This window comes from Fringilla coelebs, assembly GCF_963513975.1.
Source record: "Fringilla coelebs genome assembly, chromosome: 5".
In the NCBI taxonomy this organism is placed as follows: Eukaryota; Metazoa; Chordata; class Aves; order Passeriformes; family Fringillidae; genus Fringilla; species Fringilla coelebs.
Window position 1 is genome coordinate 24,131,390 of NC_140033.1, and position 26,542 is coordinate 24,157,931.

At 41.5% G+C, this 26,542-nt stretch overlaps 1 protein-coding gene across 1 annotated transcript in view; it reads right to left on the reverse strand.

Moving 5' to 3' along the window:
* Positions 1–6,142: 6,142 nt before the first annotated feature.
* Positions 6,143–26,542, reverse strand: part of CFTR (CF transmembrane conductance regulator) — a gene marked incomplete at its 5' end in the record, with an annotated part of 86,408 nt that continues 66,008 nt past the window's right edge. Inside the window, 6 exons of the mRNA XM_084205922.1 lie at positions 6,143–6,403; positions 7,857–7,962; positions 8,298–8,470; positions 10,850–10,939; positions 18,220–18,375; positions 21,218–21,460. Of these exons, the coding sequence (XP_084062048.1) occupies positions 6,197–6,403; positions 7,857–7,962; positions 8,298–8,470; positions 10,850–10,939; positions 18,220–18,375; positions 21,218–21,460 (975 nt within the window). The 3' untranslated portion in view covers positions 6,143–6,196. The remainder of the gene's footprint in view (positions 6,404–7,856; positions 7,963–8,297; positions 8,471–10,849; positions 10,940–18,219; positions 18,376–21,217; positions 21,461–26,542) is intronic.

A 26,542-nucleotide genomic window follows, 5' to 3' on the forward strand; every position in this document is an offset into this window, starting at 1 on the left:
TATATAAAACAGTTATCCCAGACTCATGTCAATAAAATCTTTGTATGGCATATTGTCTTTCTTTCTCTGAGTTTGTGTGTGTGTGTGTTGGTTCTATAGATATTGAATATTAGAAGCTTATTTCTGAAATAATTTTCTGCACAATATATTTAGAAACTACCTTGGTTTTAGGCAATTACTGTTTCACTAAGACTTCAGTTTGCTGTGATAGTAATGTGTAACCAAATACAGATCATTTCTCTAGAGGCTGATTTTTACTTTTATTTTTTTAATAATTTTTGTGCTGAAAAATATATGCTGCTTTTGCTGGTGGTTCTTAGCAGAATGAGTCAGCTGCCAAGCACTGCAGGTCGGAGCAGTGAGTCTCAGCAAGCAGGATCCCTGATGTTCTGAAGCAGTGAGCAGCGGTGTGGTAGCTTGTGTGAGAAGCTCAGGTATGGATTTCATGGCCAAGGAGGAACACAAGGAAGACACCATTTGTAAGGATCACATAAATTTCAACATCAGAATTTGTAATAACAATTTTCTTTTTTAAAGAGCTATAAGAAAAGAAAAATCCTGACATGCTTCTAAGCCAGATTTGTTCTGTGTTTAAAATACACCTTAAATGTCACACCTCATTTAGATCAAGAGTTAAGTGTGCTTCTGTGTGGGAAGATACTGGGCAGTGTCCTAAAGCTTGCTTTGAGGCGTATTTTAAAACTGCATATTGTCTGTGAGAGTAAAACTAATCAGTACAGTACTCTGCATGAAAATCTGTGGAGGACAGAGTAACTTTGGTCATGGTGTCAGTTAGGTCTCTTGCTAAATTTAGTATTGCTTTTCAACACCCTCATTAGCCTTCCTTTTCAGCCTGCTGTTCTAAACTCTCCATCTGCGTCTTTCACTTTTTTGACTTCTGCTGTCATTTTGTTTGTCTGTCAGTTCAACACAGTCTGTGATCTCCATGCAGCTTTAATCTCACTGTATCTTGCATATCTCCTAATTGGTGGCTCTCTTCTGTACTAAGTGCTAATCTCTCTTGTTAGGCCACAGCCGTTCCTGCCCTCAAAGAGTAGGCCACATAACCATGACACAGTTTGCTTGTGGACATGCTGACTTCTCTGCTGGCTTATCACCTGGTTTGTGATAGGTTGTGCTGAAGCAAGGCCAGGCTCTGTTCATGAGCTCGGGGTTTCACTTGTGTCTTCAGGTTATTCCTATGATGCTACAAACAGCACTCCTCATGAGTGATTTATACCAGCTACTCTCACTTTGGGTTTGTAATGGGCAAAATCTTTTCCTTACCTTCTGTGTCTCAAGCAGAGAGCATTGGAGTGTGCTGTGGTGGGGCACACCCATCCATGCTGCATCTGCTCCCAGCTATTACTCCATAACTTTGAAAGAGATAAGTGAAGAGAGAGACCCCATGTCCATGGAGGAGTATCTCAGAAGGTATAGGGAAGCCTCTACTGCTGAATCCATTTGACAGGCCACTGGGGTAGGGAAAGACTTATAATTTAGCCCTCATCTGACTACACTATATTCTTTATATACATCTCAATGTCTTCAACCAGAGAAACATGAAAGATACTTCTCATCCATCTACTCTGGTAAGTACTAAACATTCCAGCTCTTCACTTCAAGCCACTCCTAAAAATAGAAAGCTTTCAGCATCTCTCCAGTGGTTATTTCTTGACAACAACATGGACTATGTTCCTTAAGTGAATGTCTGAGTCCGTCAGACAATATTTGCCTTTTTTTTTGGGTTGCTGAGCATGAATTCCGAAATTAAAACCATGAAGAAACCTTCTCCATCATTCAACAAAGGCAGCAACATTCATCAGCAACAGCAAAACCAGCAGGCTTGAGGCACATCTCTTCCTGTAATACAACTCAAGTAATTTACAAAATACATCCGAAACCCTCCAGCTTTCCAGTAGAACTGGAGAAGCAAAACAGCCTCTGCTTGAAGAAAGGATGAAGGATCACTTTCTTGGTTGTAACTCTGGCTAAAGTGATCAAACCATAGGTAAGAGACGTGAGAATTACTAAGTGGGCTGTTCTTCAAGAAACTTCAAGTGACTTTAAGGGAGCACAAGGTATGGTGGTACTGGGCTGTAGTATCACTCAGAAACCTCTGGCTGCATTTTACAAGGATTGTATCTGGAGGCTCATGTGAGCCCTAGGGAGTGAACTTAGTATAAATATTGTTTATCCTAGGAAGAGGAAATTGGTTTCAGAGAACATGGGGGTTTGTAAAGGAAATGTATTACTGTATTGCATTGTATTGCTTAATTTGCAAGATGTTTTTAGACAGCAACTAATGGTCCATTAATGAACAGTTGTACGTCAGTTCTAAAGTGGTGTGGGGTTTTTTCCAAATGTTAAATCATAGCCAAGTAATTATAGACCTAAAATACCAAATCTATAAAAGAAAAAGAGGAAAAAAATCACCAGAACATTTTTTTAGGCAAATAAAATTGAATAAATTATGTAGTTGTGAAATTACCTCCAGCAATTAATACCAATTAATACAGGAAACTGCTTTAAAAGGCCTGAAATTGCTAAGAAATAACTTAAGCCTGTTGCTTATACAGGGTAGATGGAATTCAGAAAGTGTAGATGTCATCAGGTATTTAGCAGCTCTGATGTAACAGCCTGAGATTTTTGAGACTTGTGGAACTGGAGTCTTTAAGAAAGACTTTGGAAATGGCTATGTAATGAATAAAGCACAGCTAGTAAGACACCAGTTAAGCAACTGTGAAAAAAAAAGTTGTTTGTTGCAATAGCAGGCTTGTTTGACTCCAGTGAGATACTGAGCAGTTCCCACTAATGACAATTATCGAGCTACTTTGTGTAATTATTTTGTATATAAGATTTATGAAAATGGATAAGTGTGCATAGCTTAAGTTTGTTTAGGCTATCCTTGCTTAGCCTTTGCTCTCCCAAGAGCTTCTCAGTGCTGTAATAGTAGTGTGGCCACCCTTCCCCACAGTACTTAAGGACAGCTACAGAACCTCTTTTCAACTTTTTTTGTTAGCAGGCTGCAAAATGAAATCTCCACATGTAGTATTAAAGTCAGCATGCTCTTCTCTTTGTCTGTATGTTGTACACACCCACATTTCTGTACAGGTAGTTTTAATGACAAAGTGCTCTGGTAAGAGTATTTTTTATATCTGTTCTATCAAATACATGCAAAGCAAAGCACATGAGAAGAAAAATTCCCTTAAGTACTGCTTAGCCTGTGTTTATGAAGGTCATTGTTTGTTCTTCCACAGTTTATGGCCTCATTTGCTTCTTTTTTATTTTTTCCCTTCCCTTTTGTGCTCCATTTTCCATCACAAATAGCATGTGCAACTTCCCAGATTAGTTTCAGGCAAACATCCCTGGGAGCTGCCACCCTCTGGCAGCAGGTACAAGAACATTTACTCTAGAAAGTAACATGCTTTGCTCAACCTGTGTTGGGAAGAAGAGGCTGTGTCATCCTCCTCATGGAGGCTGGTACTAACTTACCTCCTGTTCCAGCTGGAACTCCAGAGGAGCTGGAGCAGTGGTTTGGGACTGAAAGAAATAGCACACTCTTCTCTCAGTTGCCCTGAGAGGGCAGCATCTTGCCTGGGCTCTTTGGAACTGGCACTGGCAGAAGCTGCTTCGGTGAGTGTTGTGGCCCGGGGTGGAGGCCATCAGTCAACTGATTTCCTTTTTCTTTCAAAATCCTCCTTCTGAGTGTTTGTATCAGCAGCTTCCATATGTCCCATCTGCTACATGCTCCTGCTGTATTTATCTTTTTTCTTTCCTGAAATGTGTCCTCATCTGCTGAATCCAGCTTACCTACCACCTTCTAACTCTGACAATGACACAAAACACGAACAGTTTTGCAAGCTCTGAGGCATGCGCTAGTTCTAATGACAGTCGTTCTTTTCTGCTGATCTTTCTGATCATCTTGTTTATTTAGATTATAAACTCCCCCACTGCTGTAACTCTTGAGTAACATCCTGAAAAAGAGTGACCCTTGGCACACCTCCTTAGACTTGGCCACACTTCAGCAGCCCTGGTCTCCCAGCCAGCCTTGGCCACCTACTCTGTAAAGACTTGTACAAATGGAGAGCTGACTGTGTCAGAAAAGGGACAGCGTGAGGTGAACAGTTTGAGGGGATAAGGGGAGTGGAGATGGGATTCAAAAGTGATGCTACTTCAATACACAGTTGGCTTTCAATTGTTATGAATCAAGCGGAACTTAGTGGCAAAGAAACAGTGACGTGGCAAAATTGAGACCCAAGGGTATCCAGAATGCTCTGTGAGCAAGAGGCATTGCTTCGTGGAGACAATCAGGCGGTGCAAGGTGTCCCCCACAGAAAGAAAGGAAAGAGACCCAGGTAAGTGCTAAAGATGGACAAGCATAAAAGTACAGTATGAAGGACAGGGCAGGGGAAAAAACGCCAACAAATATTTGCAAATGAAATGTCTAATGAAGGCCAGAAGGTATGCAGAGGGGGGCAGAGCCAGAGGGAAACCAGCGTGAGGCAGGGCGAGCAGCTCCAGAGTGAGCCCCAGGGCCTGCGCGCTCCGCCGGACACAGCGGCGCTTCTAGCAGCGCCAGCGCACAGCCGGGGGCAGGCCAGGCCAGCTGCTGCTCCAGGACGCCTGAAGGAGGTTAGTCCGAGCCTGAAGGAGGTTAGTCCGAGCCTGAATGAGGTTGGTCCGAGCCTGAAGGAGTTTAGTCCAAGCCTTGCCTGTGCTGCTCTTCGCAGCTGCAGGGCTCGGGCTCTGAGGGGGAGCCGGGGCCGAGCGCAGGCTGCGCCGCAGCATTTGAGGCCCGCAGCACCACCTAGTGCCGCCCGGGCAGCCCCGGGAGCCGCCGCCTTCCGAAAGGAGAGGGCGGCTGCTGAAAGTTGTGGCCGTGTTTTTGATAGCCAGCAGTGACTGAAGTGGAAGTAGTAGAATCTCTCCCCAGTGCCTGCCTCGTTAAGGGGGGCACGGGGGGCTGTAATGTGTCATACAGGCAGTTTCTCTTTTTAAAAATTTATTTAAAGACAAAAATAATCTAAAACACCGGTATATCACTAGAATACTTTAGTGCACAAAGACAGCATTGGACAGTACCTGGCCAAACTCTGGGGCTGCCCTCGTTTTCAACAGCTCTAGCATAATGAGACATCAAAGTCTAGTAGCAAAATATCCCTGCAACAATCCAAATATAAAACTTTTTGTACAAATATATTTTTCTTTATAGTACGTAATCACTCTTAAAATACATAATTTCCTTAGCAAAAGTTTGCAACAATATTAAAATAAATAAAATATCCTAGAGAACATTCAGTTTCATAATAAAACTGCAAACCAGAAGAGTATAAAAATTAATTTCATTTTTAAAGTCTACTTCTGAGAGGTTTCTTCCCCCTTTTTTTTTTTTTGGTTAGGCCAAAGTAAAAAGCATATAAAGATGCTAGACCTATACAGACTATTACAGGTCCACTGCCAGGAGTCCCACCTTTTGCTAGATACTGGTGTCAGCCTGCACTCATCCAATTGTGAGTGTGTGCAGGGTCAGGTTAACAGTCTCCTAGGTTTTAAGAGGAAATACCAATTCTCCCTTAACTGTGGAGACATGACAGATGTTGATTGGCTTCCAAGACAATATCCTTTCTTCCTTCATTTTCACCTATGCATGTGGCATTTGGCCTTTCCTGCTAAGCTGAAATTACAGTCACTGCATGGAAAACAAAGAGGAGGAAGTTTTCTGTGTGCCTTGCTGATATTGTCCCTTAATTCAGTTGCAGGAAGTGAATCCACAGAAGTTTTTTACATACTGATTTTTCTATTTTCCACCCAGATTTGATTTTTTTTTTTTTCACATTCTTCCTGCTGTCTAGTCCTCTCACCCCAGCAAGAACCTTTCTAAAAGTTTTCTGAAACAATTATGTCAGGCTAGGCAGGTTACTTCTGCTTGCCATCTCGTTTGTTTCCAATCAGAGCAGCTTTCCAAAGGAAATCTGGTTTCACCACTATAAGTGGCAAAACCTCAAAGAGTGTGCTAACATGCACATGATTAACCACAGAAGGGAAGCAATTCCCACGTGCTCATGCGGTCGCTTCGGTAAACACCTCTGGGAAGGCTGAATTTGTGCATGGCTGAGGCAGTTTCAGAAGTGCTGGTCCTGTCAAAATGGGGCACTGCTGACCATTCACTCCACAAAGGTCTCTACATAGCATCTCACAGTCTTGTCTCCTGCACTTCTTCCTCTGTCTCCTCCTGCAAGGCAGTGATTTGGGGTCGGGGTTTACGTTTGCTGGAGTTTCTGTGGTGTGCTGGCAGGAGCTTTAGGCGCGCAGCGTGACTGATGGCCTGCCTGAAGGAGCTCTTCTCATTCAGCAGCTTCTGAATGGATTCATACTGCCTCAGTGTATTGTCCTCGATCACCTGGAGAAACAGCACTCCATCAGATGAGCAGTGGTGATGCTGACAGAATTCAGCTAATGCAACTAATGGAGCATGGAAGAGACATGAAGACATGGCAAACATCTTCCAACAGAAAAAGCCCAATTTACAATTTCTAATTTCTAGTCTGCAGTTTCTAATTAAAACCACAAAAACATGAATTAAAATTTGAACACATGGAAAAGGTGCCTATTACCCAAATTACAAAGTGCTGCTGCACTGACTGGTTTCTCCTTGTGACTTGGTTTACCTCTGAGTCCCTTTATTGAAGTCTCCCAGTATCCTGGCATTTCCCTGGCACTGTAGACCGCCCAGTTAAGAAAGCGTTAATTTTTATATCACAAGGAGAGAGACAAGGCTGCCATCAAAGTGCCAGCCTTTCTTTGCTTTCTTCTCACCAAACAAGGAAGCACTGCTCACCTCTGTTTGAAGGAGACAAATTTACCCTGTAGGGTTGTGCCAGTCTCCCTGTCAGGTAGGAGCCAAGATAAAATCAGGCTCCTTTGCTGGCACTGCAATGTCAGCATATCTGGTAAGGGCACAGGTCTGACAGGAGAGAACTTTTAGCATCTCTGTTGCTAAAATGTGGTCTGGAGGGTGGGAAGCCTTTTCAGAGGTGAGGCTGTCTGCCTGCTGGGGGCAAGGCTGAGCCCAGCACACATTGAGGAGCAGCACATCCAAAAGGATGTACAACCTCCCTGCTGACTAGCCTGCTTTAACTCCAGACAGTGTTTCTCCATGCTAATGCACCCAATTCCTGCTGTGCTAATGAACCTAATCAAATAGACATCAAAAACCGTGTTTTGTTCTGCTAATAAAATTTAGATGCCCTCTCATAGAAGAGTGAAAAAAATACAGAGAGAAGAACCTTAAGAACAATTTGCATACCTTGTTTTTTCTTTACTAACCATTTTTATGTAACAAAGGAAATACCCCAGGACTCCAGTAATTTGTCCCCTTGATGACATGTAAAAGGAGTATTTACATGGCTTGTTTAAAGAAATCAGCAATTCTGACCATCACATACTAGGAAACTCCTCTTCCCCATGCAGCCTCCTATTGCTCAAGTGCAGTTGATTCTGCATTTGCAATTGTAAAACTCTGTGAGATGCTGAGACTTTTTGAATCTCCTGAGCCAATCAAAAATATAAGGCACCTGGATCAGCAGCTGGATAACCTACACAACTTTCCTTCTGGTTGAAACTTTCCTTCTTGCTCCTCCAGAACATGACCCAGCTCATCTGAACACAGATGTCTGTCACAGATCAGGTGAAGGAGCAAACAGGAGCCTGCTGCGGTTCTGCCAGTGGGTAAGTTGTTCAACTGCCCTGAATGACTCCCATCAATCCAGAAAACATTATTTCCACTTGGTGTGTTTGGCATGTTAATCAAATGTGGTGAGAGAACAGTAAGTGAGCCTATGAGAAATGCTCACCAAAAATCTCTGGCATTCCAGCATCGCCTCCAGCCTGTGCTCGGAGAGTATCACCGTGCAGTTGGCAAATGCGTGCTTCAGGGTCTTCCTGATCACTTGGGAAGTTCTGAAAGGCAAACAAACAATGCAACAGTGCATGCCCATAACTGCACAGGCCCATAACACACATGTGTAACAGCCTGGCTGTGGGTTGTAGAGCTTCACTCAGGGACACAGCTCTGCGGTGCCTCAGCTGCACCTCTGCTGTCAAAGTACCTATCAGCCATAGAGGAAAGGCTGTAACCAGGCTTCCCTGACCCCTTGCACAGAATTACCAACACGCATTACTGAAATCAGGCTTAGTAATAGGCCAGACAAGTTACAAAAGATCTCTTTAGATGGTGCTGCCTCATGGGGTTTCTTATTCCATATTAGAAAACAGAACAAATGAACAAAACATACACAGGGTCCAGGTGAGCACTTGGTTCATCGAGCAGCAAAATTTTAGCTTTGCTGAGAACTGACCGGGCAAGGCACATCAGCTGCTTGTGGCCATGACTGAGGACACAGCCTCCATCCACCAGAACAAAATCAAGCTTGCCTGGAAATTGCTCTATTACAGACTTCAGCCCAACCTGCCAGAGAAAAAAAGGACACAAAAAGTTTGCAAGACATAATTACTGCTGACTGTGGTAATCATTTACATCTTTGTAAAAGTTACGGAAAGTGATTTTTGAAAAGAAAACGGGCCTTTTTGGTTACTAGGAGTTTAAAAATAAGTGACCAAAATTTATATGCTACATTATAGCAACAGAAAATAACCCCAGTCACCATGGCCACTGTCTTCACGGCCCTAACAGTGTTTCCAGGTTCTTCTTTTATTGCCCTAAAAGTCTTGTACACTTTGGTTATACTAGGGGCACGAGGGGCTTCCCTCTGGCACTGGTGACCAAGTGTTTAGAGAGGTGCCCATGCCAATTGAAGCTGCTGCCTTTGGACCAGAAATCAGAGTCCAGCCCAGGAGATGTTCTCTGACTGTTTCTTCCAGTGCTTCTGTTTACTCTCCTTGGGAGATTTACACCTCCAGGCAAAGTTTTCCATCTTCCACAGATCCAAACCTACTGTGGTCCTTGGCCTTATCAGCAGAGTTTCAAGAGATATTTTTTCCAAGAGATATTTTTACAAAATATGAAAACTAGGAAATATATAAAACACTCTAAAAATGTAATGAAACTCCAAAAATTTAAAAAGGCCACCTCCCTTAGATTTTTTAAATATTACTGATCTGCAACTAATTTGCATCCCAGGGAAAACAAAAAATTGGAATTCCTACAAAGTGTTTTCACTTTGCACGGAAACAATATTGAACTGTGGTGTATGGGTATATGTGTTGTGTTTCTGGAGAGCTCGTGCTTTAATTTTCATGCAAATTTGTTCCTCATTCTCTTTTGAACACATGTTGTGTCCTTAATGAAATTTTGCATTCAATGGATGGAAAAGGTCCTTTCTTCTTAAAACTGCACAAGGTCTCTCCATGTACCCATAGGGTTCAGACAGCTGACTTCAGGAATAAGACTTAAGCTCACAAGTCGACACAAGTCTGACAGATTCAGGTGCTGAAATATGGGGGCAATAAAAAATGCAACATCAGAAAAGGCCTTGTTCTCTGCAGTTGATTGCAAGGAGTGTAAAAAGCTGATGCTGATCTCAGGAGGATCCTCTAAATCCTCAGCAGTCAACATGGGTCTGGAATAAGCTGACAGCTCATTTCTGTGCCGTGCTCCCAAAATTACACTGACTCACTGCTGAGCCAGGCTTCAAGAGCATGAACTTGGTAAACAATCCAATCACTCCTAGTAAAAAGCATTACAGCTCTTTCTTTTTTTATTTGCTTTGCATTCTTGCTTGTGCAATGGAAACCTCAGTATCAAATACAGATTTGCCCAACTCTTTAATGATAAACACTTCAAAATAAATTTTTTTTCACACCATTGTAAACGAGGTTTAGCTCTTTAAAATCCCAAGCTCAATTCCAACATACACTGGGAACAATCCTCCAAAGCAGGAGAGCTTATCTTCTTCAAGAAAGAGGATTTTGATCCACACTAAATTTTTTCCTGAGCCTCAGGGAAGCAGAGAAACAGCACTGAGCATGCTGTTGCCTCCACTAGGCCTGTCTGAAAAGCTGCGGTCACATCATCTAAACAAAAATGTCTCGATACTTTCATTTGACGGTAAATTACTCATAGAACATGTCTACTTTCCTCTTTTCCAAATATAGGGAAGGAATTAGAAAAACCCAAGAAAGCAAGCAGAGGCAGAGTTAACCTCCTGGATGGGAAAGGAGGAAGCTTTCAGATTAAGTCCCACAACTGTAAGCATTTTTTGATACTTGAGACTTGCAATGAAGGAAAGTGGCACCAATGTGTGCTTAGGTCTGTATTAATTAGGTCATCTCTACCTTGGGAAAAGGTACCCACTTTCTGGGCTGCAGCCCTTTCCCTCCTGTAATGCTCACCTGACTTTTCCTGGGCCTTATGGACACCTCTGCAACCCATGAAGCACTGTCAGAGCCAAGAGGTGGCACCTGACAACTGCCATGTGTGGCGCCTGTGCAGCATGGAAACAGAATCTGGCCCCTCAGCTTGGGAATTGGAAAAAAAAAAGTTGTGGATAACTCAACAAAATATTAGAAGACAACTTCAGGTCAGGAATTCTAACATTCCATGACTCTTATTTTCCATGACACAGGAAGCTCCATGACACAAGTAGAACAAAAGCCTGAATGCCTTGTCAGAGAGAGCTCCTCCCAGCTGGCTTCCCATTGGCCTGAGAATTGAAATAACTATTTATATAAAACATAATAGATATGGTTTGTAGCACAGCATGACCTTTCCCCTGCATTTTTTCCTAAGATTCTACATAAATGTAAAATATGACAATGATTAGACCTACACTGCACCCTGCTGTAACCACATCACCAGAGGGAGACAAATAACACTGAACAGCTTTACCTCCTCTGCAACTTTCCATATTTCTTCATCATTCCACTGCCCATAAGGATCCAAATTCATCCGAAAACTTCCAGAAAATATGAACACTTTCTGCAAGAAAAAAGACATACAGACACAGGTAGATAGATAGCCTGAAACATTGTATAAAGCATTGGAAATTGTGAAGCACACAGATAAAAGAATAACCTTCTGCAATTACCAGATGGAGCTAACTGCAGGGGTGCTTTTTTTTTAAATATTGTTCCCAAAAAAAGTGATTTTGAAAATTCTTATATATTAGAGATTTTGGCAATTATCTGAAGAAAATCTTAGCCAAACTTGTCGGAAGACCAGCAAACCCCAGATTTCAGCAGCTTTCAGAATAAAGTATTTCCTGCATTTTCATTTTGAAATAAACATTTTAAAGTGTCTTTGATTCTTGACTATGTGAAACATATTCAAACATACCAAAAGAAAATTATCAACCTAAAGTGTGTGTTTCCACAATTTTGCTTAGAGGAAAAACTATAGTTTATTTGTCAAAATTCAGGGACGTTGTGCTAAGTTGCTTTTCATCAATTAATTTCTTCTTCTAAAAAACGGTAGCCAAACACACGTTTCAGCATCATTCTGTTCCCTGGCATTTCACCGTGTCCCAGTCCCTGTGCCACTGTCACAGGGCTGAACGGTGACAGCATGGCTGCAGCAGCCCCAGCCCTCTGGGTGAGTTTCCCCGCCGGACACTGCGGGCTGTGCTGGCTGCACGCTCTGCCCCTGCCCCGCTTCCGCTGCAGGAGATGAGGAGGATGCACATTTCCTGGCACCGAGAGAGAACACGCCCTTCTCCAGCTGAAGTTTACTACTCCATTCTGCTTTCCCCATCAATTCAGGCAAGCAGATTTCAGCCATCATACCTTAGATACACGTTTTGTGGCTCAAGAAGCAGTGACTCAGACAAAATTAAATATTTGTTGAATCTCTTTTTACATGGGGTGGATTCTGAGAGAAATTAGATTCTTCAAGGGACACTGAGGCTGTAGGACATTTAAGAAACTGGTTTTTTCTAAGCTGTAAGATACACCCGCTGCTTGTATCAGGGAGAACTTGCTCTCAAAGAATTTAAGTGCCTTGTTGAGAAATATTACCATTTGCTTTCTCTTTCTGTGTACGTACACAACAAATACCAAGGGGAAAAAATTGAGACAATTATTTTCTCCCGTCTTCCTAAACAAAGTATTTATTTAGAGAGAATGTGTTGAAATGCCAGTGATTCACAGCCACGTAAGTTCCTGGAGTCTTGATAATCAAATACCAAAAGTAGAGAAGGACTAGCTGTACCAGCAGAAAATAACAGAGAGAATACACTTAGCAAGTGCTCTCTGAGTTTGGCCTATCTACCACGATTTCCATCTGACCCAACCTGGGAACTTGGCATTCTTTCATCAGATTTCAAAGTGATTTATACACGCATTTACATTAATCGTTTAATTATGATTAATTAAAAGTGTAAACATTGCAGAGGAAAATAAATTACATTAATTAATTTGCTCGATTAAGATATGCGTGCCATTGCCAACATATTTGGTGTAAAAGAGAAGGAAATAACTAATTCAAGAAACCAGAGGAGAAAAGCAGCTGCACTGTGGTGCTGTGCGCCAAATGGGGTGGATTTAAGTGCAATGATACCTTCAGCACATGGCAAACAATGCACTGACAGAGGTGCAGAACCACATTCAGCTAAAAATTAATCACTGAATTAATTTTTGTAGAGACAACAGTGAAAGAGTAGACTCTTTCCCTTATAATTGCTATTGTTAATAATAGTGAAAGCTTCAGTGAAGTACAGCCTAGTCCTTTCCCCATGCCCTGCACTGCTTAGGTGGCATGAGTGGGGTTACATATTTGCAGCAGGATTAGGTTCCTCCAAAGAGTGGGTGTGGTGGAAACAGCAATGCTGTGGAAACAGTGTCATACGTGGGTTTGCTCACACTGTGAGCCCCATACATTTAACTAATGGAATGCATGTTTTCATTTCTCAGTGCTAAAGAATAGTTAACTAAACAAACCAGTTCTAAAAAAGATAGGGCTGAATAACATTCCTGCTGAAGTGCACCAGGCAGAGTAACAAGGGGTACAACTTTCCTCTGAAGCTGCTGCTATTTCTAATAACTGTGCTTTCAAGAAGCAGGGCACTAAAAGCAAGCTATTCCCAAAAGCAGAGTTGGTTTTTCATCCCCACAAAGTAAATATTTCATTGTCCTGAATTCTGGTACTTCTCCATTTCAACACCTCCTTCCTCCCAGCTCATTAGAAACCATATAGGGGTCACTTAAGTAAATACCATATGAGTCACCTGGGCAGTTAAGGGTCTGCTTGAAGAGAAGCAGAAACAAATCTCTCCACATTCTTAAAAACTTGAAGTCTAAAGTGAAATAAAAACACCCAAAAGAGAATATGAAGGACTTACATTGTTCATAAATATGGAAGAAGTAGAAATAAGGAGAGAATTGGAAGAGTGAATGGATGGCTGGGTAGACTGGAAGCAAATCTGGAATAATTTCCTTCTTGGTCACTTGTTCAAATTCCCACAGGATGACAGTGGGTGTGATTATACAACAAACAGTTTCTTAAACCTGACATCCACCCACAAGCAAAACATTCAGAAACATAAATATGGTCATGTTTATGTTCTGGCCACCCCAAATATTGCAAATTCAACCCTTCTGAAGGGCATTAATCCCCATTAGTGGCTACAGCCTCTGTGTATTGGTGTGTGTGGCAATAAGCTTCCTAAGCAATTTATGTGGAGAATCAAGACCCCAGAGTACCTAAGGAAATGCTTACAAAAGAGTTAAGGATCAGCTGACAAGAGGCTGCTAAGGAGTAAGAGTATCCTGGTTGTGAGTAGCTGCTGCTGCAACCTGTGTGCAGGTCCTCAGCAAGATCCATGGACTCTTCTCCCCCAACGCTCCAGGGCTGGAGGACAAATGTAACATCAGCTGGAGCAGCAGCTCCATGCACAGAGAAGTTAGGAGTAACAACAGCATGACCCCCTTGTAGCCTCCTCTGCTTTGCCTGTGTTATAGCAGCAATATCAACATGAAGCAAAATCAAGTTACTATGTGAGTGCTTTAGCATTAGATGCAAGGTTTGAGGATTTGTTTTCTTAAGTGTGTTTTAGGGACAAAACATCTGCCTCCCATAGAGCTTACTGGTAAATACAAGTGCTGTGCCCCTGGCAACACTGAACCCATGATGTAGAAAACAACTTATAGAGTGCCCAAAATGAGCACGAGCATATGGAATGGTTAACTAGCATCCCCAGCTGCTCTGTGCACAGGTCTGAGGCAGCAGACACTCCCCACCATGGTGATGCTGCCTCTTCCCAGTGCCCTGCAGGACCCTCTGTGGGAGCACCTTGGGAAGTGGCCCTGCTCAGCAGCTGCACCAGGCAGGAGTGTGCTGGCACACCACAAACAGCCATGACCTCCAAAATTAAGCAGGCCTGAAGGGTACGAGAAATAGTGCTAGAGGCAGACAGACAGAGACAGACATATACAATGAGCAGAATGTGATAGCTGCTGAAAAACTGGAACTACAAAGACAAAAGTTGCAAAATTTCACTTCAGTAAAATAAAGGAGCAAAACAGGTTTGTTTTTTTTTTTTGTCAGCTGGCAGTCCTGCAAACTCTAGAAAACTTGTTCTCCATTTTAAGCTTGATTTTAACTCTATATGGAGTATTTACATGTAGAAAACAGTGTGAGATCCACTAGGATGCATGGAATAACACTAAATAAAACATCAGAAGTCATCCCCTTCCTCAGAGCTAGCAGCGCCTCATGGGTCTCAGTACTCTCATACTTGTTTTAACTGGAAATCAACTGCAGGTCTCCTGTTCTCCATTCAGAGACACATTTCTGGTGGCATGTCCTCAATCTGACTCCATTAAATACTTCAGGATGCAATCTGCTTGAGGACCCATGCATAAAAGCCTTACTGTGTTGAAACCAAATGCAGCTGGAAATCCTTGCTCTGGTAATCTAGTGGACAAATACCTGCAGAAGAATCATCAGAAAACCCTGTCCAGGAAGAAGAGATAATAGGTGCAAAAGTACAGCTGGTGTCAGTGGAGCAATTGTTTTTGGGAGAATGACAAACAGCCTGTAGGAGCAATGTTGGGCCGGCTGTGCTTCGACAGCACAGACATGTGAGAAGCTACAGCAAGGAACTTCCTTGAGGGTGCTTCAGGAAATATGTTTTATATGATTTAACTCTTCGCACCTCTACCAGGCATGACAGCCAGATTTGAGATACTGAAAAAAACAAGGGGTTTTCCTTTCTTCTGCTCAGTGTGATCTCTGACCACCCTGCAGGTGATTCCAGCACAGCCTGCATGGAGCAGACAGCAGAGTCTTAGGACTCTGTGTGTGCTATGTGGTTGTGCTTTAGTGAAGTTCCCACAGTGGAAAAGCACTTCTTTTCTACTAAATTGGGAAACTTAGGGTTAAGGAAGAGGAGAATGTTGGAAAAATTTCAGGAGGAAGCATGCCTCCATTCTCCTTTTGTTGACGAAGACTCTCCTGGAAACAGTGAATATCCAGGTGTTGCTGTAGGAGAGCCTCCCAGGAAAGGAAAGGCAACCTTTTTTCCATTCTGAAGCTTTAGGCGAATGGCAAAGAACAAATGACTCCCTTTGTTCTGCTGGGAAAGGCAGGGTGGCATATGCAATTTCTCTTTCCTGCTGGGAAAGTGCTGCTGAAAACTTCATTTTGTTCTGAATGTGGGAACTTTTGAGGAATAATGTGCAGCTCTTTGCCAAGGCTTTGGGACAAGTGCTGTGAGCTGAAGCATGCAAACAGGCTGGCAACTCTCATGACCTTACAGAGAATGGAGGGCTGGGATTATTTGGCATTGATCCATGTATCAGGGACTTTCAAATGTGAACTAAATGTGTAATTTTAACAATGAACTAACAATGCACCTCACTAGCAGAAAGGCAAGTTATATGCTCATATAATAAATGTCTCTTGCATTTTGCTGATGGCTGCAGAATGATATTTTCTATACCACTAGTGACTCTATAGTGAGTGCTCAGCTATGAGAATTATCCTTCATATTTTCACTGGGACAATGAGACTGCTTGTTACCAAGCATTCAGATTACTTCTCAGTCCATGCATTCCCAAGGACATGGGAGATGGAACACAGAAATTCTGGTGGGCAACCACATCCCAAAGGGCAAAAGGATGAGAACAAAAAGGTGACTATGACAGATAAGGAAGCCCTTTCCAATACAGAAATTTATACTTGGCTGTATAGGAAAATTTTCCAGTGCAGACATACCTTACTGGTAAAAGCATCCTTCATCCTGTACAGCCATGCTTCAGAAGACAGCTGTATAACATACCTGTCCTCCAAACTAAATGCAAGCAGCTGCACATGCAATTCACTGCACAGATGCCTTGATCTGAATGGGGGATCTGAGTTTTTTCAGATCTGAATGGGGGATCTGAGTTTTTTCGTACTTGCAAGAAACAATCACTCCGCAGAACTGAACCAGCTGTAATAACGAAATGAAAGTTTAAAGGAGTAGATAGATAGGAAAATGTTGAAGAGAGGACAGAAGAGGTGACAAGAGGTCAGTTATCAAATGGCAGCTTGCCAAGCAAGCCTCACCTCTGCAGGCAGTGGGTGACTGGCAGAGCTCAGGTAAGAAATTAATGCAACCTGTGGACTCAACACCGCTCTGTTAGGCTTGGTTTGTTAAAGGTGTAACGTGGCAGGGAAGAAAGAGTCTGTTCTGACAAGGTCAAAGTGCTAAAAAATTGCTGCCTCTAGAAAATTTCAGACCATGAAATGCACAAAGAAAAGAGAGTTGTACCTGCTTTGCATACCTACTCTAAATAACTGGCACTTGGGCTACTAAGGAATAACATATTTGGTAGGGAAGCTATCAAAACTGATCATCCCATAGAAAAATTGAATTCTGAGTCCTCCTTGTGTTTGCAAAATCAAGGCCATTTTTCTTCCAGCATGAATATTTCAGTGTCTTTTAACAGTGACCCAAGCTGTAAAACTTAGGGAATTTTTATGTTTAACTGTCTGGCTGTCCCAGAGTCTCTCCAACTAGTTTAAAATTCCTCATGTAGTCACTGCTACAACAGCTTCATACTACACGTACAATCCCCAGCTTTCTAAGACAAAACCCACCTTTCTCAGATGGGAAACTATCAGGGAACGCATCAAATCTTTACAGCAACAAGATGGAAACAGCTTTACTGGGGGACAGGATGGGGAATCACATAATTAGGGTTTGACAGCTAACAGTTAAAAGGGGTTGCTTGGGCACCTTGGTCGGCCCACTCCTTTGTGGGTGTGTCACTGAGGAGATCATCCAAGGTGACTGGGGATCAAACCATATTTTTCAGTCTCTGGGGCTGGTAGCCACCCTCAAGGATGGATGGATGGATAAAGGCAGGAGAGGCTGCATGGCCCCTCACAGTGTGGCAGGCTGATCTGCAGTCAGTCTCCTACTGCCGCCTGATATGACGAGCGACTCGTTGGTAAGATTGCCAGCAAGTGTTACTTGAATTAGTCTGCCACCATCACAGGATTTCCAAAGGAATGAGCACTGTTATGGAGGACATTGTGTATGTTTGGAAACTGAAGAACTATCTGATGTATAACTGTCAAAGAAGAGATGGTCAAGATGTATTATTCATGTATCAGTGTTGTTGGTAAGGATTGACACCAAAAGTACAAAGGAGTTAAAATTCTGCAGTTCATTCCATCAGTTTTCATTTCTACCTTTACAGTGAGCAATCACATTTTAGTGTTACTGTATGCGGACAATAATGTTCATTTTTCAGACAGATAATCCACAGCTGTAACTGATACAAGATGCTGTCCAGTGGCAGGAACATTGGCAAGAGACTCAGGAGCCCTAGGTTTACATGTTTGCTACCAGTCTGCCAGGGAAAACAAACAATGTGCAGTGTCCACATGTTAACGATAATATGTGATGTAGAGCTTCAGAAAACAGTAGCTGAGAACACTGATTGTGTTTTTTTTTCTTCAGGTGGCACTATCTTATCCTCAATCAAAATGCAAACTGTCTCAGAGAGGCAGGGATAAGCAGGCTGTAAACACTTCTGTTTGAGCCTGCTGTACCTTCCCATTTCTAGAGCAGTTCTTGTAGGAGCAGCAGAGAAACCCTAAAAATGCAAAGTTTGCTGTGAATCATTGCATCCTTGCACCCATCCATGCCACTCCCCTTTTCACAAAATCTGTGTTTTTTTTGTTTCTCAGCATATCATAACAAACACCTTAAAAGCAGCTATGTACGTACAGATACAGAACAAAGGTACAAAAATATTCAATATTCTCATTACCTGAGGAATCACTCCAAATGCTTTTCTCCATTGCTGCACGCTGACCGTGTTCCAGGAGACTCCATCAATCTGGATATCCCCTTCTGTATTCAGCAGTCTTAAAAATGCAAAAAGTAAAGTGCTTTTTCCTGAACCTGTTCTTCCTAAAAGGCCCACCTGCAATGCAAATCATACAAGCAAACATTTAATACTCTTCACAGATTAATCACAGACTAAAGCAAAAGCCTTAGAGGTCTCAGAAGTAAAGAGCAGTCCAGATAGATCTCAATGGGATAGCAAATGTCATTTATGTGGGAATGATAAAAGCCTACAGCAAGGGTGAAATCAAACACTGGAGAGACTCTTCTTTGTTTTTTTAGAATTAACTAGATGAAAAATCTTTTAGCCTACCCTTAGCTGAAGGACAGAAATTTGCTTGTCTATTATCTTGCACTGATCAACCCAGCTCCTTGTGCCTTTTCCCTTCACTTTGCCCTGAAGCCCTCATCAGCAAAATCGCATATAGAAACCAAAAACTAAGTAGGCAGTGCATTTGGATCGCCCTAGTAAGCTACTTCATTCTCATATGATTGAAAATAAAGGGCCTAACTCTGATTAGTGGGGTAGCTTGGGGCAGAGGCAGTGGTTACTGCAGACATCATCCCACTGGACACCTCTAAGCATATGTGCAAGTCTTCAGCCTGCCCAGAGTATGCTGATTTTCCTTATCCCTAGGGTGTGAAGAAACATAATAATATAGGTTTTGGGGTTTTCTAAAAGTTGTGTTTCCCTTGTAGGGGAGCCGATCTATTGCCAAAAAAAGCAAATATCTACAGTAACCACCGACAAACTCCAAGATGCTGCTTTTCCAGCATCTGGGTTTACACAGCTAACAATGTCCTGAGTGTGGGCTGCTTTTGTAGTGTGACCATACTGAAGAATGGCTGAAGGGTTGTAGTGAATGGGGCTATGTCTGGTTGGTGACTGCTATTAGCAGTACTCCTCAGGGCTCAGTCCTAGGGACAGTTCTCTTCCATGTATTCAGCAATGATCTGATGCAGGAGTCAAATGCACCCTTAGCAAAGCTGCTGATGACACCAAACTGGGAAATGCTGTTGACTTTCTTGAGGACACGAGGACTTGCAGAGAAATCTGATAGTTTGGAACACTGGGCAGTATTTAACTGCAATTTAGCAATCCAAATGTCAGATTCTGCACCTGGGATGGAGCAATGCCAGGCACAAGTATAAACTGGGAGAGGAATGGCTGCAGAGCAGCCCTACAGAGAGAGATCTGAGGGGGCTACTGCCAGCAGGATAAACATGAGTTAGCTGTGTGTGCCCGGGCAGCCAAGAGGGCAAACCCCATCCTGGGGTGATCAAACACAGCATCAGCACCAGCTGGGCAAAAGGGGTGCTTATCCCACCCTATTCAGTTTTGGAGGAGCCTCACTGGGATGCTGTGTGCAGTTCTGGGCTCCACAGTTTAAGAAGGATGTGAAGGTGAATGAATGCATCCAGAGGGGGGCAACAAAGCTGGTGAAAGGGCTGAAAGGAATGTCCTGTGATGAGTGGACAGGAACATGGGCTTGTCTAGTTTGGAGAGGAGGCTGAGGGGCAGCTGATTACTTATCCTTGGGACCCAGTGAGAGAACATGTGGAAATGGTTTAAAGCTACACTGGGGAGGTTCAGACTGGACATCAGGAAGCATTTCTTTACTAAGATGGTGGTTAAACACTGGAACAGGCTTCCTAGAGAGGTGATTGATGCCCCAAACCTGTAAGTCTTAAAGGCCCTTGATAATACGCTTTAACTTCTCGACAGTTACTAAGTGCTAAGGCAGTGGGAATAGATGATAATTCTGTTCCATTCCATCCCTCAGCAGAGGAGAGCTCCTGTTTTCTTCTTGGTGCACTACCTACGCAGTAGAGACAAATTCTTTCAAGTTTAAGGAGCATCTGAGTCCAGGGTTGATCACCAAACTTGAATCACAGCCCTTGAGAAAGGGATTTTTGTTTTTACTGCTCTCCCCCTCTCTTTACAGTACAAAAGTGTCTTTCATTTTCCTTACTCCACTGCTTCAAAGGATATTCCAGGAAGTAAATCTACTAGGCTGCAGCAGCACCTCTATCTTGACATTCCAGGAATCACAGGTATCTCTCTTTCAAAGGCAGACTTCCTTCAGGACGGTGCTACAGGAAGTCAGAACTCTGGATTCAAAATTTTGGTGCCCTCAAACTTAGTAGATGAAACATTCAGTTCATGTAAACCAAGACAAAGCTGCCAAACCCATTAAAGACTGGTGCTATCCAGATTAGGAGTGACTATGTGCCTCATGTCAAGGCCAGGGAGCTGTCACTGAACCTGTTTTCTCATTTACGTGGGACAGTTAAAATCTCCTCTTCCTCTGTATGCCTTCAGCTCAGGAAAGCACAAGCCTTTCTTCCCATTCCACCAGGGATGGGCCTTTAGCATGATCTTGAAGCAAAGTGTTAAACATCAACCTAAATGCTGTCCTGAAGCTAAAGCCCTTTCTTAAACACAGCTCCAAACACACACGATTAGAGAAGTCTGTCAATTCTGTAAAGAATAGAGGTGTTTATGGTCTGCAGTACAGTAATTCAGGGTGGTGTAGAGCCCTCATGGCACGGGTGAGATGGCACCTCCGGCCGCCGGAGCCAGCGGTGCGTTACCCTTGGAACGGCTGCCCGTATTCTTGTGTGCCCTGCCCCATCGGGTCAGCCTGTCCCCAGCACCTGCATTCACCAGCAAGCTTCCCTCTCCACAGCAGCAGAATTTCAGGCACTGGGATACAGCTTGGGAAACTGTTGCACATGTATTTTATCCCAAGTAATTTCTGTTCTTCAGTTAGTTCAGAAGATATTTTCTTTTGCAACAATTTCATTTAGAAAATCTTATGGGACTCAAAATCCTCTTTAATCATTGAATAGGTTTATGGCAATTTTATACTTAAGCTTAATAGAAGTCAGAAAAAAACAACAATAAAACAGTGTCTTACCCTCTGCCCTGAACTTATTGAAAAGGAAATGTTTTCTAGTACAGCAGCTCCACCTTCACCGTATTTGGCTGTAAGGTCTTTCACAGTCATTTGGCCCCCAGATGGCCAGTTCTTCTCATCCTTCACATGCCTGTTTTCAATTACAAGGGCATCTGAAAACTGATTGTTCTTCTGTGGCTTAATGCTTTTTGTCTCTTCTGTTGGCATGTCAATGAATTTAAATATTCGTCCGACAGACCGCATCTGCAAATCAAAACAAATGGTATTCTAATTGTAATTCATACTAAACTATCAAAACAAATGAAATTAAATTGTTCCTAATTCCTAGACAGAACAGTGAATTTTTTTTTTCTGTGTAAGCTACTGTCATGAGTAACCCAATACTTTATTGTACCATGATATAATCTTCAAATGTAGGCTGCTTCTCATCTAGAGCTCTAGATTCCATTGCACTTGTGCTTCTGACTTTGGTCCAACACGTGATTCTTCTTGCTTCCTTTTTAAATTGACATAGTAGCTCTTTCTACCTTAAAAATTGTGTTTTGAAAAGTGATGACTTGTATCTAGGAAAACAAAGTATAATCATAAAACAACATGGGTCGCTTAAACTCTTTCCTACAGGAAGGTGTGGGGTTGCCCAAAACCTGAAGTTCTTTGAATAATGACTGATCTCCAAAGATCAGTAGACTGTATGGGATTTGAAAAATGCAAAGCAGTAGCATTAAGTAAAAAAGGAACAATCATTAAACAGTAATATTTGAGTACTTATGAGTAACTATAGTTAAAAAAAAAATTGTAGGAAGTTCCATGGTAATGAATTTTTTATCAGTAATTATATATATTACGTGAAATAATGAAGTCTTGTAGTTCATGAACTTTAGACCAAAGTTGCTAGGAGCAGTCTTGGTGCATTTTCAAAGGAACGAGGGACTAGAAAGGATCCTCTTGATCTTTTTATTAAATGGGTCAAGGGTCAGTGAATAATCAATCTCCTTCACTACAGCTTCACTGCTCAGGTGGTCAGAAAACATATTTTTTACTTTATGGACAAGTTTGCTGTTATTACTTTTAAAATCAAAAGAGCTCCTTTTGCTAGCTGCTTTCCCATTCATTTATGGAGGGACACCTTAGATCCTATCACCCTTTGTTCTCCAGGACTAAAGAAAATCCAGGTTTAAGCTTCTTTCTTAATATATATTCTCCAAACTCTGCAGTTCAAATCAAGCTTTCTTGTTTGACCAGTATGCACACTGCAGTTTGGATGATGTTTAACCAGGACATTATACAAATGCATTGTTACTTCCCTATCTATACTAGGAATATCTGCATTATACATGCTAGGATTGTACACTGTTTTCTTCACAGACACATCTTACAGGCAGCCCTTGAGTGAAGGGTGGTCAGCCAAGCCTTCCTCCATTTTAGCCATTTCTAACCATGATTCTCACTTAGAACTGAGGTTATTCTTAGCAGTCCCTAAGTCCAAGCCTTTGCACTTTTGTTACTGAAATCTATTTAATATCTGCCATTTGAGGTCACCTAATACATTTAAACTCCCAGGATCCTTTATACCAACACTGCTTTTCAGCTTTGTCTCCTTGGTGGGTTTCTTCAACACTCTTTTACTTTGTTGAGAGCATTTAAAAAAGATTAAAATGAGCTCAGTCAGCAATCTAATCTTTGTTGAGTAGCCTCCCCACAGGTTAATACTTACAGCTTAATGACATTTCCTTTCTGACTAAGTCATTTACTAGTTCACAGTTCTTGTAATAATCCTGATATCCTTCATTTATATAATTCCTGAAACAGAGCCATAATCAATGCCTTCCTGAAGGCAAATGAGATCTATTACATTACTGTCAGCAAACATAAGGAACTCTAATCTATATGCATCACATTTTTAACTCATTCTTAAAAATAGTTTCTAAAGACTGTTGCTATCACATTAACAAACTGATAGTGTTATCAATGACTTCTCATTTCTCCTTCTCAACAAAAAATTGACAGTTGTTATTTTATCACATGCTACCACCACTGCCTGCTCGTTTATTTATTTGAAGTGGCCATTGTAAGATTTTCAGCTTCTTGGCCAGTTCTTCCTCAACACTTGGATGTGAGGTCTGCTCTACCTGGTATGGATGGCCTTGCTCCAGTCTGGTTGCACATGTTTAAGTGAAATGTCCAGCTGCAGAACCAAATTACCCCTAGCTGAAGATTCTGATTTTAGATTGACTGACTCACAGGTGGTCACAGGTGCGTGTCCCTCCACAAACTGTACAATGTAGGGAAACCTGGAAACCTGGATTCTAGCATGTAATTCCCACCTCAGATATTATAAATCCCATTTCTACCTTCTGTTCCACTTTTATGTCCACAGATTAAACACTGCCTTTTTAGTGAAAATTAATATCAAGTATTCATTCAGCTTTTGAGCCATTTGCAAGCCTAACTATGATTTTTTTCAAGCTTCTCTTCTCTATCTGCTTCTTGATCTCCAACTCATAGCTTGTTTGTAACATTAAAGTCCATTCTATATGGGCTGTAATTTCTAACATACTGTCAGAGAATGTTGTTTATGCTGGCAATCCTAGAATCTTCAAAATGTCCTATTTTTCTTCTGTTCAGGAAACAAGTTTCAGCTCCTTACTTGAAGAAGGCGTGACTTCCCTTTACATTCAGCTACCTAAGTGGCCCAGTCCAACTAATGAATTAATTAGATTCCTTGTTTTACAAAAGCTTGTTCCTGTAACAGCATTTGTTCTCTAATCTGTATTCTCAGAAATAGATTTCTGTTTAGTGGTATCATGGAAAACCCTTTATACATCTTTGTTTTACTGCTTTTACATTCTTTCTGAAAAGTGCTTCTCCTTGACGTATTAGATACAATTCCTTTCTGCTCTTCAATCCCAATGGAAATGCTGTTAGGCAGATTTTCTATGTGGAAGCAAATGCAAGGGAATACTGGGACCATAGTTTATATCTCAGCATCTTGAAGAACAATTGTGACAGAAGTTCTAAAAAGCATGCTAACAAGCCTATCAGTTCTTCTTTCCCTCTCCACCACTGTGCAAGATGGAAAAGCATGGTCATCATCATGTTCATGTATATATGCCAGTTCTTTTTGGTGATACAAACAGGAAGACCTTGAATCAGACTGACAATTTTCTCCCTGCCTGACTGACAGTAGTAAATCCCACAATGACCCTGCAGTTATTTTAATTGGTGTTGGATGGTACCTTTATCTTCAGAAATCTTAGCTTTATAGAAATATAGTCATTTTAGAAATGCAGATCTTTCTTGGCTTCATCCAGAGCTGTGAATGTTTGTATGGGCAGAGAGTCCCCATAAGTGCCCAAGGGGCCATACCACTGTACGCTGTCTAATGTCTGCTGAGAAGCCAGCTGGGTGAACAGCCTTTCTCTACAAAAGAAATTTTCATCCCAATGTCCTAGCTGCCCTGACAGACTTATCAGTTATGTATTTTAGACAGTTTAATAATTTTAAATTAATTCTGAATTCCTTGTTCTATAGCTTGAACTATGATTTAAATCTGGGCAGAATGTAGCATGTCAGGAACGTTTGACAAAAATATCCATTCTTCCTTTCACAGGTAGAAATGTTCTGTCATTCATAATGACAGGTATAGCATAGGAGACAGCAAGTTTCTTATCCATTATTCCCATCAGTACTGTGCCAGCTATCTTCATGTTCTTTAACTAGTACTTTTGAATAAAGGGGTATATTTACTATTTTCATCCCTAAGTCTATAGCATAGTACAATATTTTTAGCCTTGCCTAATTGTATTTTACTGATATTTCATTAGCACTGCAAATTCTTTTATTTATTTCCTCATTAATATCACTTAAACTCTTCTTAACTTTGAAGGAGAATTCATAATTATATAATTCATATTCCCAGAAGGTGGAAGAAGTAATTCTTTTACAAGTAAGCTAATAGAATTAATTTAATCAGGCTCTGTGTTATCTTCTACTAAAAAGAGAGCAGTCACCCTTTTCAGACCAGACACACATGGTGTTCAATGGCTGTGTTGCCAGACATCACCTCCTCACAAAAACACTGCTTGGAAGGTGCACTGTGCAACTGGGGGGGTCTGTGAGAGATTGGTCCAATGGTTCATGTTGTAAAAAATCTTGTGCATTAAGTCACTGCCAAAACTGGTTCTACAGGCAGAACACATGGCTTTACTGACGTTCCACATCATCTGCTATTACATATTGGGTGCACTTATAGGATGTGTGCTTCTCTTCTGAACTGTGAAATACCTAGCTCATTTAAAACTGTTACTGATTTTTTTTTCTTTTTTTCACACTGCTGTACAGGCAGTCAGAAAAGAGAATATTCTAAAGATTTTTTCTTCATTACATTCCTTTCCAGAAGACCAACACCTCCCTTTGAGGACTGCCATTCTGATGCAGACTTTACAGTCAAGTATTTACTCTACTTAAACTTGTGTTTAAGTGTTCTCAGATTTTCTGCCAACAGTAGTAAAAACCATATTAAGATCATGTCCTAGATTAAAAAAAAAAAGTCAATAAAAATAATCTGTAAGAGCACCATTCTTTTTCACAGCTGTACTTTTAAATTTGGTCCTTTTCTTTTCACTGTATTACTTTTATTCTTCAGCATCCCTGATGTACAGGTTGAGGCACTGTGATGTTTAGCAAGTTGGGTTTTAATATCTCATTGTGAGATTACTTATATAAGGAGATACAAAAAGAATCTTGGCAACAGTAAAAGCACGACATTTTCTCTTTAAAAAGGAACTGTCCTTCACAGTTGAAGCACTGCTGCTGCAGGATATACATCAGTGAAAGAAGATGTTAGAAAGCATTGAAATTGCCCACTGGGACTAGCTAATGCTTACCTATGAAAGCAGCACTTACTGAAAAAAAAAATTATCTTCTATTTCCTTATGAAGGAAAAAAAAAATCAAAATACTACAAGACTGCCTAGAAGGATAGGAAGAAAAAGACTGAAAACCAGCTAAAGAGATATTAGCAGAAATGATGAAAGTAAAACAATAAATCTAGCCTAATTTGTAGCATTTAATGAAGCAATGGATAGCTGTCAGAGTGACCACATATGTTTGGAGGGGAGGAAGGGGGGGTGGGGTGTTTGTTTTTAAATAAAGGCAGAGCAGACAAAGTATCAGGACTGTAGAAAATGAAATGCCAAAACCATTAAGCTATAATGGGGTATTAAGAGATGATAGGGATTTTTAATTTGAAGACAAACATGTACAACAAAAATTGCTTCAAAAACAGTATCTGTGTATGTAGAAATAAAAACCAACCTAAGAACTC